The sequence below is a fragment of the Pungitius pungitius genome, chromosome 11, assembly GCF_949316345.1.
Source record: "Pungitius pungitius chromosome 11, fPunPun2.1, whole genome shotgun sequence".
Classification (NCBI taxonomy): domain Eukaryota; kingdom Metazoa; phylum Chordata; class Actinopteri; order Perciformes; family Gasterosteidae; genus Pungitius; species Pungitius pungitius.
The window spans coordinates 12,107,320-12,118,708 of record NC_084910.1 but is presented as its reverse complement, the minus strand read 5'-3'; the positions used below and the strand labels follow the sequence as shown (position 1 = coordinate 12,118,708).

The window sequence follows — 11,389 nt, the reverse complement described above, 5'->3', positions numbered from 1 at the left end:
AGGGAGTGAGTGGAGGAGGGCAGGTAGAGGGGCGTGGAGGTGAGACACCCTTCCATCTGCCAGGTCAAGGTCTTCTCACTCTTTACCTCACCTTCTCGCCTGCTTCTTATCAACTCTACTGACAGAGCAACTGACCCTTCTGGTGAGGGGAATGAATCCATTTCCTAAGGACCCATTAGTTTAAAACCAAATGAAATGGTCTCTTGATCACATCGCTTCCTCTGCTGCACGTCTGATAACAGAGATTTTCAGAAGAGTGCTGATCTGATTCTGATTCTGCCAAATAACTGCCTGATGTGGCGTGTTGTTCAGCATGAAAGCAGGCCCCGTGTTCCTTCGTTCAAATCGCCTCATGTTGAGCGAACCGTGAGGCCGCCTGGACATGCACAGCTCGCGCGCGTTCTGCAGCGAGCCAACACGTGATTACAAGAGATTCATCTCGGCGGACCGCAGGTATGATTGAACAACGTGCTCACAGGCACGACGGCGTGCTATTCGTTACAAACCTTAGTATTTGGGCTCCAACTTTCCCTGGACTACTGATAAATTTCACTTTAATATCATTCATTGTTTCAGGTTGAGGCTCTCAATTCGCCACAGAAAAGTTGCCCGTGCAATAAAACGAGTCACCGTGACGCGCGTGTGTGTGTGTGAGTGTGTGTGTGTGTCCGCGTGTGGGGGGTAACGTTTTGTGCAGGGGGGGCGGGGGCGGGGCTGCGCAGCCTTGGAGCCGAGGCTCCGGACAGACCCCGGCGGTTCCAGGGTGTCAGGACGCACGTCTGGAGGAGCGCAGTGATCCGGTGAGAGAGCCAGCTGGCGTTCTTCATCCGGGAACAAACCTACCTCACCTGCACCGAGGAAACCCTCCATCCCATCCTCCCCCCCGCCTCCCCCCTGGTTTCCCTCTCATTTCTCGGGACTAGTGCGCGTCTGCCTGTTCTGTTTTGGGATGGAGCGCGCGCGGGACTGTGCTTCCTCCGCTGGGATGTTTATTCTCGGGGTGCTGGCGGTACTGTGGCCCGCGCTACATGGAGTTTTGAGCTTTAACCTTTACGCAGAACGTCCTACCGTTTACAGAGGACCCGATGGAAGTTATTTTGGCTATTCTGTGGACTTCTACCAAGCGTCCTCCGACAGCAACACGTGAGTGGCAACATCAGGATCCTGCACAGTCAAACTGTATCTGCTCATCTAGTTTAACCTGCCAAGATATGCTTTCCACTACACTCAATGGCATGTAATGAAATCCAAAAGTATGACATCCTGCAATGGGAAGGAAGGAGCAGTGATTCAGATATCTGATTGACTGAGCAAACTGAGTTATGAACACAAAATAATATTTGCATGAGATTACACACGTTTGTATAATGCATTGCCCACTTTCCACTTTTTTCCCCCTCTTTTCAGGATCAGTGTATTGGTTGGGGCTCCCAAGGCAAACACCTCTCAGCCCGGTATCGTGGAGGCTGGGGCTGTCTACTACTGCCCCTGGCCCGGGCTGCCGGACAGCTGCAGACAGATTCCTTTTGATAATTCCAGTGAGTTACCTTTAGAAATATTCAAAATAAATGACTGAAAGAGCTCCTGAGGGGGGCCCTGGGTTTAAACTTGTTCCGTAGACTCCTGTTAAGGATTTACATTGTGGCCTGTGCTTTTCCAACGCATTTAAGGGCCCTGGATGTTACTCCATCCAAATGAGTTGGCCAATGTGCCGCTGCATGAAAAAGAGGGAGATAAGACATATGGGTCGCATCAACTTCGTCTAACAAAAGAGGTGGCTGGAGGGTTTGCTGGTACAAGCCTGCATCAGGTTGATTATGGCTTTCAATATGTCATCATCAACTGTCTAATCAGCCCGTGTTTGTGCGTCTAATGTCTCCGATGCACGCTTTTCCGTCTGAGTGGTAAGCGTGTGTCTGTGCACGAGGTAGAGAGGGGGAACAAGTGAGAAAACTAGAGACAGAGGGGAGGGGGGTAAACTGTATGCACATGGGAATTTAGTTCCCCTTCAGACGAAAGGGGGATTGGGTGAGGTCTGCTTTTTATTAGATTTAAAAAATGTATCCCTGTCTCCTCTCTCTCTCTCTCTCTCTCTCTCTCTCTCTCCATCATTGTATCCCTTCTCTCTCTTTGTTTTTCTGTTGTCGTTTTTTGTGAGAACTTCTATCATTGTCAGGATCACAAAAAAGGAGATGTAGAAGTAGCTGATCGTTTGTTCCACATTTCATTTCGGTGGAAGTGGTTAGACCTGCAAGGACTATTGGGTGAGATCATTTATCAGGAAGGATTTGGAGAGAGTTGTCAACATACGTGAACATTAGAATGCAACAGTGAAAAACTGGTTTAAACAAGAGGTTTTAACTGCAGATGGACCTGATGCACCAGATGACTTTCATGTAATGTATGCTGCTGTGTGCGTATAAAGATAATTGGATGTTTTCCTGATCAGCTGCTCTCCACATCAGCGTTGCTGAATTATGAATAAAACTGCTGATAGCCGATCAGCTGATCATGCCCGACATTATTGTTCTGCCATAAAGAAAGGCACCATTCACATGAGGGTAAACTTCAAAAGTGAGGATCATTCTCTTTTTTTTCCAGTTAATTATGTGTTATTTTCACCAAAGGGTTTAGTTTTAGTGTGAAGAGTTTTAGGGAAAATTTCAGGTCATTAGGATGTAAGAATAAACACAGAGGAACAGATGTGTGCGTAGTCAGAACGGGTAGGTGATGGATGACAGTGACTACGGTAGATGTTTCTAGAGTTACAGCAGACCCTTTATCACAGGTACAAATCAGACAAGGAGACATATACACTCATGCACACTGTTGAAAAATATTCGAATGAGAGGCGAACATCTGTGGGCACTGTACTGGTTAATATCCGTACATTAGCCTCACGTACTAAGTATATGTGTGTGTGTGTACATGTGTGTGTGTGTGTGTGGGGCTCCTGTGACGTTATGCAGATGTGTCAAGTAGGGCCCTTGCCGTGGGAGGAAAGGTGCTGGGGGGAAGGCGGGGGTGGGGGGGGTTGTGATGTAGTGATAGTGATTGCTGGTTCATGGTTAGAGTAAAGACACCTGGTCTGTTGGTTCTTCTTGCTGATCAATTGCTTTTAAATCTTCCAGAACAAACTCACGTGACTTGATTTTTCCTAAAATATTGGAATCATTTATATGAAAGAATGCAAACACACATGTCTAACAAAGATCAAATCCATCATGTATCCTGTAAATGATGAGATGATAGTGGCACGATCTACATTTAGAAATAGATTTCAAATCAATGAACTCTATAACAATCCACGTGCATTTACTGTTTGCCGGTATGTGCGTGTGCCTATTTAAGCGTGTGTGTACGTATGTGGTAAAGGAAGGCCTTTAATGTGAAGGGGTCTTCACAGATCTAAAGGGACCCAGCTGGTCTTTAACAATGCTGGAAAATATCTACAACAGAGAAAAGACACACATTCACTCACACCAAAAGTAAGACTTTATTGTTAGTCGTCTGGGAAATGCTCATAATGTGCACATACTGCACTGTGTGTGTGTGTGTGTGTGTGTGTGTGTGTGAGTCTTAAGTGTTGTTATACTTTATTGGAAAAGCTTTAACTAGAAAAAAAACCAACATCCTGACAAATGTCTTTTCTGGGGGACAAATGGTGTTTTGATGTTGCTTATTGGCTCCCTTTCCGTTTGTCCTCGCTTATCAAGGACAAATTCTTTCCACTCACAAAAGCAGAGCTACGGGCCTATATCCACATTACCACAGCCAATGTCAGCTTTTACTGGTGCCATATGAAGCGCCTCCTCTCTCTCTTTTTTTTGATGCCATATCCACTTCCCCTCGTGTGCGTCTCTCTCCAGATAACAGAATGATAAAGGTAAACGGCACCAAAGAGCCTCTGGAGTTTAAGTCGCACCAGTGGTTTGGAGCGTCCGTGAGGTCACACAAAGGAAAAGTGGTGGTGAGCGGACATGACATCTAGTAACGCCATCCAAAGTCAACCACTTTACTTTAAACCGCAATCACAGTTGTATTTGTTGTGCAGGCGTGTGCTCCTCTCTACCACTGGCGCACGGTGAAGCTCAGCGGGGAGAAGGACCCGGTCGGGACCTGCTATGTGGCCGTCCAGAATTTCAGCGCCTACGCAGAGTACTCACCCTGCAGGACCAGTGAGTCACAGCCCCCCCTCCATTATGCCTTCCATTGTTTTTTTCTCTCTCTGCCCCCCCTCTGCATGATCATAAATGTACCACATTATTCCGAATGTTGGCACGTGGCTTTCGCAAGTCCTCTCCCTAACACGCGGTATCTTGCGTCAGTAAGTCGCTTATGTCCTCATACGGTACGATGATTTTTCATGTCAGCCTATAAAACATAATATCTAGGTCTCAAGTTTAAAGGGCACGTTCAACCAAATCAACACACACAAAAATTAAAGAAATAAATAGTCCCAATGACAACCGTGGTTGGCCTTTTTTTTTAAAAGGAGGAACATTACAAATCTGGCCAAATAACACCAAAACGACACAAAGTGTACGATTGAAATGCCAGGAAAAGAGCAGGATGACAGTTTTTTCTTTTTTTTCCGTTGGCTTAGATTCTCCTCCTTAGGTCCTCTTTTTTTCTGTCAACAGTTCTGTAAATGAAATTCAAGGGATTTTCCTAGACCACTCCCTTTCTTCATCTCCTACTTTTCTCCTGTGACTCCTCTCTCTCCCTGTATGCGGATATGAGGCACCAGTAGTGTGTGATAAGGAGAAATGGAGACTTATCAGGTGGCACATCGTCAACAGCAGATCAAACACAGTTCCTATCGTCCTCCCCATCATCTGCTCTGCATAAAAGACCTCACCCTCTACACTTGTGTACTCCCAAACACACAGTCTAATAACTACACTCCCTGTAGCGTTTGGAGGTTGTTAAAGATCTCTTATTTTGTTGTTTATGTCAGTTCTAACTAATCAAGACGCGATTAATCACATCGTAAACTCAACCACTCTCAAGGGGGGACTCACGCTGCAGAGGAAGCATTTCTTTATCATATGTCTATTTGTGTTTTTGCCTCCGACAGCTTCATCTTAACATGAACTCCTGACAGCTCAGACTAGAACAACAACTCACTTTTGGTTTATACATGCAGGTGTGTCATTTCACATTATGAGTCTGGACGTCAGGTTGGCTCCGAAACAGAGAAATCTTTATTACATGCTCAGACGTTTTGTTTAATAGGGCTTAGTTTAATGCAGTTTTGTATCACTAACACATCTCAGTGGTTCATTTGTATGTAATCTGTAATAGATTTGATGTAAAAGCTGTCTGTAAAGTTAGTTGAGTGCTTTGTTTCAAGAACTAAGGTGTTTTTATATGGTTTGAAAGAGATGTTTGTCACTTTTCCAGATGATCCAGACCCAGAGGGACAGGGGTTTTGTCAGGCTGGTTTTAGTGTGGATTTCACCAAGGTAAATATTGTAGCAAAAATTGTACTTTATCACCATGACAACCGACGGCACACATCTCGTATGTCTCCACCCTCCAAGACATAAGGTCACCGAGAAGACAACGAGAGCACGTTTGTCCCGAGGAGCCTCTCCTCCTGATGACCCATCGCCTCCAAACACAATAGACCAAACACACACATAAACACACACACACATTCTTGCACTATATAGTCAATGTAAACTGTGACCTCTGTCTCATGGTCCAACTCTACCCTCTTGTACAGGAAGTTGTCATTCTCTCCAGGATGACAGCAGGATCCATACGTACACACTCACACACGCATAGACCTCAGTAGTCTCAAACAAACAGCTGTCACATGACTAACCCCCGACTCTGCTTATTTATTCCAGAAGGGAATGCTGGTGGTAGGAGGACCTGGAAGCTTTTACTGGCAAGGTAACTGCAACAGCAGTATTTAAGCCTGTATTTGGTCTCTTTTTTGCAATGATTTCATAGATGGGTGGATGTTCAAATGTGGGAATAGTGTGTGAAGGAAATGAGCAGCCAGTCCGTTTAACAGCCCACATACACACGCCAAATCCAGTATTTTATTACAGGAGTCTTATGTAAGACAGGGTGGAAAGAAATGTGTCTCTTTCTCTTTCGTTGTCGCTCTCATTCGTCCCACGCTTGGTCCTTCGCTGCTTGGACCTCTCTCCCTGCGACCTCTCAGTGCAACAGGAAACGGGTGTTTGGGCTCCATAGTGAGCTGATCGGCAGCTAATGGAGTGTGAAGGAATTGCCCCTCTTCCCCGTGATAAAGCGTGCAGGGGCTGGGAAAAACTTCAATGGGTTGGGAGGGATAGAGGAAAAGTGTCTAAAGACTGGTAGGGAAAGAGCAGGGAGGAGAGCGAGAGGAGTTAAGGAGACGATAGAAACACGTTGCAGCGTAGACATGAGAAAGAGGAGGAGTGAGGGAGTCAGTCAGACACAGAAGGAAGAAGAATGATGGATCATCTGTTCAGGTATAGCAGTGGTGAGGATACGCAGAGGGATGAAGTGTTTTAAAAGCTTGATTGTGTCATGGAGTTCAGCTGTTGGAGTGCAGCGCTACTCCCCTAAGTCCAGGTGCGTGAGATCCTTCCTTTCTTTTGCAAATCCCATGTGTTACTTCACAGCAAAAGAAATATGGAGCCAGAGGTCAGGAAATAAAGAGAAAAGTGCAACAATTCGTTGATATCATTTCAGGTTGTAGTTTGGCATGGCTGCTGCTGCTGTTACATATGGTTAAGTAATAAATGCTCCGGCATACAAACCCTCTCTGGACACACGTCAGGGACGGCCTAATGGATCGCTCCCTCTCTGTGCCCTCAGCCTGGCAAGGCGGGCTGCCTTCAGTTAAAACACTTCCTCCCAATGTTTATAAAAGCACTCAGCCTGGATTGTATAGCTTCTAATATACAACGATTTTCTCCAGCCTGAGTCACTATTGAAAAAAACTCTTTTACATACTATCCTGATATCTCGGGGTGTAAAGGGCACTTCAAATTAGCTGCAGTGACTTTTGCATCTGTGTTAACAGTTTGCTAATCAATCAGTTTAATAATGAGTTGATTAAGCAATATGTTATTCTCTGCGATGAACTTGCAGTGTGGTGTCAGAGTGAAGAAGAGGGAGAGGGGTGGAAGAAGGAGTGGAAGGAAGGTTAAGAGCAGTGCATACACCCACACACAGGAGGAGAATTTATGGAAGGTTATGGGCCGCTATAGATACAAATCATTTGTTTTTTTGACCTCTTGTTCAGCAGCCAGAGGAAGGGTATCGTTTGTGCCACAGTTTTTTCCCGTCAGCAGTTGGTCTCTTGAACCAAGTCCCCCTTTGACCCGAATACTTCATCCCCAGAACATTTGCACAGTGGTTTCTCTCACTATTGAAACATATGGACATACATACACATTTTCACATACTTATCTGTTTATTGTGTTAATTCTTGCTTTTTTATCTTATTTTATTTTATTTCATTCTTATATTGCACAGAGTCAAATTCCACTATGTGTAACATATGTGCCAATAAATGGCTTCTGCTTCTGATTCTATGTGTGTTTTAACTTTCCTCAAAAGACTTCAATGTGTTGTTTGGCGCCGTGTGTCTTTCAGCGGGTTTCTGTAGCAGAGGCCAGCCGTGCTGCCTCCCATTGGGTCGAAGCTAAAACCACTGGCCATGAACAGATGTGACTCTCTCACCCTGAGTGTTTGTTGTCTATCTATCTATCTGTGTGTGTGTGTGTGTGTGTGTGCGTGCGTGCAGGCCAGGTAATGACAGCGGGGATAGCTGAGATACTGAACGGCTACTCTTTGAAGGCGGTGCTGAGACGGGTTCCAGGAGAGAAACACACCCGAGCTGCCGAAGACACACACGACGACAGCTACCTTGGTAACAAGCATTTACAAAACAACCACGCACACACACACAAGTGACAACCGCTTTGTCCTAAATAGTAATTATACACTACATTACACGTATCGCATATAGTTTAAACAGAGCAGTGCGAGTTAATTCTGCCCACATGTCATCATGTGCAACCCATTCCTTTCTAGGTTACTCTGTGGCAGTGGGGGAGTTTACGGGAGACTCCGAACAAGGTGAGTAAGAAAACAATTCATTACAGCGCCACAGATGTTGCAATGGCGAAATCCCTCACTAAGAACATCAGCAGCCGCGTCTGGGGGGGCTTGCAAACGTCCTCTCACCGCGGCGAGGGGTGTTGTAAGGAGCGGACAGCTGGGTGACAGTGTCCTTGGTCCGAGCTCAAAGGCGCTAACGAGAACCGTCTCAGTATGTCTGGGTCGCGACCCTTAGGGGACGAGACTTTGAGCACTGCTGATAAAGGGATTTCCTCTCCCCCCCCCCACCCCGTTTTGCCTGATTAAAATGATCAGTGACAGACTCCGCGGACCTCTTTGGGTCTGGAGGGAGTCTGCAATCTTCTCTGGGCTTTATGTGGAAAGGCGCGCAGGCTCGCACAGCGTTGTTTTATCAGAGAGGTGCAGGTGGGGGAAAGTGCTGGTGAGTTCATCTTTGTGGCACTTTTCAAGTGAGAGGCCAAGGATGCAGTCGGTTGTGATTCCTCTAAATGTGTATAGCGTTTTTATTATTCCCATCTCCATGCAAGCTTCAGGTACTGCTGACGTTCATTCCCACAAATGAAACACTGAAACAAAGCTCAGCTTTTTAATTAAAGAAAATATATATAAAGGAAATGTGACCCATTTTATTAAATAGTTTAAACCATTATTTTGTATTACTTCCTCTTCAAACTGCCACCACACACTCACTCTTCTGTAGCGCTATCTCACACATGAGACCCTCCCTCCCCCCAATGGCACTTCGGCTTCCCATTCCTAATTTCCTGTCTCCCGGAGCCTCTTTGCTAATCAGCGTTTAGTGGGATCTTTGCGGCCCGGCCTCGCGTTCACAAACCTCCACGTAAACCCGACAAAGGCCCTGAACCGCCTCTGGCACAACACATGTCAGGGAGTCTTAATGTGGGCCTTAAGAGGTTACACATGCCTGTGTATGTGTTGTGTTGTGGTACGAAGCTTGTTGTGGTCTTCCCCAAACCCTCTTCTGAATGGAGAACTTGTCTTAACTGTGAGTTCTGAGTGGCGACGAAGCTGGGAAGACCTGGTTCATGATCTAGTGGTTGAACCTTTTTGGGTAGAGCTGGAAGGCAGGGGGAAGCGACCCTGTCTTCTGTCTGTGCGTGGGTCCCTATGATCGTCCGCTGGACCACACTCATCCATCAATATGCAGGCACAGAGCAACAAATCACTCGTTGCGTTCTCAGCAACACGGGGCCCTTCGGACAGGGTGGGCTGGGTAGGGGATTTAATGGTTCAGGCCTTTGAGACAAACCTCCGATGAGCCCTTTCTTTCTCTGTTGGTATTTCTCACACACACACACACACACACACACCAGTCTAAGTCTTTCTTTGTTTGTATGTTTCCCAGAACTAATAGCCGGAGTCCCGAGAGGAGCTCAGAACTTTGGATATGTGAGTATGAACTGGCAAGCAAATCCAGAAAATATATATATTTTTTGTTTTTCAGCACTAATGTCATTGTCACAGACTGGTGATAAATTTAATTTACAAATCGCTACCTAATTTAGCAATAGGCTTTTTAACTCATGCAGATGTTGCATAGGTGTCGAGGGGGTATGAGACACCTTCATTTACACCTTCAGCCATCCGATACCAGTTGATGAACTGAATTGTTAATACTGATAAAAACAAATGTAAGTATTGATATGAATTTAGTGATTTGGTATTTAAATTGTCATTGTCACCATTACCTGATCCAGTTATTTGAGTCCGTATCGGACTGGTGTCTGACTTCAGTATTGGTGTCAGTGCCTCTCCGGGTAGAGAAGACAAACAGTGTTGGTTTGATGAGATTGAAAAGTATGTGAACCAAATAGTGTGGCCTTCACAGTTAGCAGATGTTGACCTACACTTGACCAACACAGATGTTGTTGATCCCTCCAGTATGTTTCAAGATACTCGACAATATGCCAAGGACCCATTGGGGTTTTCTTTGTGTCTGAATTCTGTATCTGACTTAAGTTTCTTTCTCTGTATGCTTTATAAAAAAACTCACATTTTTGCAGATGTACAGTGTGTGTTGCAGTCTATTATATAAAAGAGATAAAAAAGTACAGTGTTTACTTGTAGACACACAATGAAGTAATCCACAATTATAGCTTTTACTGTACGTATCTACATAGATCCGACAAATGATGTATGTGTGTCTTTGAAAAACGTAGTTTGTCTAGTTTTCTCTGATGGGAACATGTCCTCAGGGCCGGCCTTGTCAAACCACCCTAATGACACACAGCTTACGCCGCATGTGGAGGGCGGTGACCCCACCTAACCCCGCTAACCCTACTCCACACATGACCCCTAACCCAAACCTGCAGTGCAACCGCAGGACTAGCTACACTGCAAACACACTGCAAGAGTGTGTCTGCTCATTGTCGCTGATGCAAGGGTGCTCCTTCCTTTACAGACAGTGCACTGAGAGTGTCATAGAAGGAGCTTAAGTGTTACGAGGGGTGCAGGGTCGGCCATGCTAGAGGCCTGGCTCTAGTGTAGCTGTCCGCCCAGATCAAGTTCTTTTCTGTGACCAATCTGACAACTACATGAAGTACATGAAGGTTAACGCTACAGCTAGTGATTTGATATTTGTGTTTACACGTCCTTATCCGTCTGTGTTCACGTGCCTTTTTATACTATGTCTTTGAGACATCTGTGAATGGGTCAACATGCATCCTCCTGTGTGTGCGTGTGTGTGTGTGTGAGAGTGTGTGTGTGCATGCGTGCATTTGTGTAGACGTTAAGCCCCCGGCTGTCTCCATGTGGTTGTTATTTTAGGTCTTATGAAGGAATTCTCAGCCTCCCCCCTTCATCTCCCCCCCTATGACCGGGGTTAGGATGGGGGGAAGGAAAGAGAGTTAAGGGGGAAACGGTTAAGGCACAAAGATGATGATGGTGGGGGAGGGCAGGGAAAAGAAAAGGGGTTTGAGTAGAATAAAGGCTTGTAATTCTTTCATGCATTGTCCATGTTTGTCAAACTGCTTGGCTGTGTTTGCTCTTTGAGGACCATGAGGACAATGTCTGATGGTTTATTGTTCACACTGTATTCTATCTGCTTGTTTTAGGTGGCAATGATCAACTCCACGAATCTGACCTTCATCCAGAACTTTACGGGGGAGCAGGTAGGCGCACTAACACGGCCTGGTCATGGTCACAGAGCAGGGCAGCATTTAAACCACTGCGGAACGGCCACCAGCTGATATGGTTTTCCTTCCATTTCGAATGAATTCCAGTTGAATGGGTGTGAAAAAAGAAATGAGATGAAAGCATGTATTGGCTTCATGGT

The 11,389-nt window shown here is 45.6% G+C and overlaps 1 protein-coding gene across 1 annotated transcript in view; it reads left to right on the top strand.

Moving 5' to 3' along the window:
- Positions 1–765: 765 nt before the first annotated feature.
- The window catches only part of itga8 (integrin, alpha 8), a 31,786-nt gene continuing 21,162 nt past the window's right edge, over positions 766–11,389 (top strand). Inside the window, exons 1-10 of the mRNA XM_037455059.2 lie at positions 766–1,143; positions 1,408–1,538; positions 3,870–3,970; positions 4,055–4,178; positions 5,407–5,468; positions 5,859–5,904; positions 7,757–7,882; positions 8,047–8,091; positions 9,461–9,504; positions 11,169–11,225. Of these exons, the coding sequence (XP_037310956.1) occupies positions 950–1,143; positions 1,408–1,538; positions 3,870–3,970; positions 4,055–4,178; positions 5,407–5,468; positions 5,859–5,904; positions 7,757–7,882; positions 8,047–8,091; positions 9,461–9,504; positions 11,169–11,225 (930 nt within the window). The 5' untranslated portion in view covers positions 766–949. The remainder of the gene's footprint in view (positions 1,144–1,407; positions 1,539–3,869; positions 3,971–4,054; positions 4,179–5,406; positions 5,469–5,858; positions 5,905–7,756; positions 7,883–8,046; positions 8,092–9,460; positions 9,505–11,168; positions 11,226–11,389) is intronic.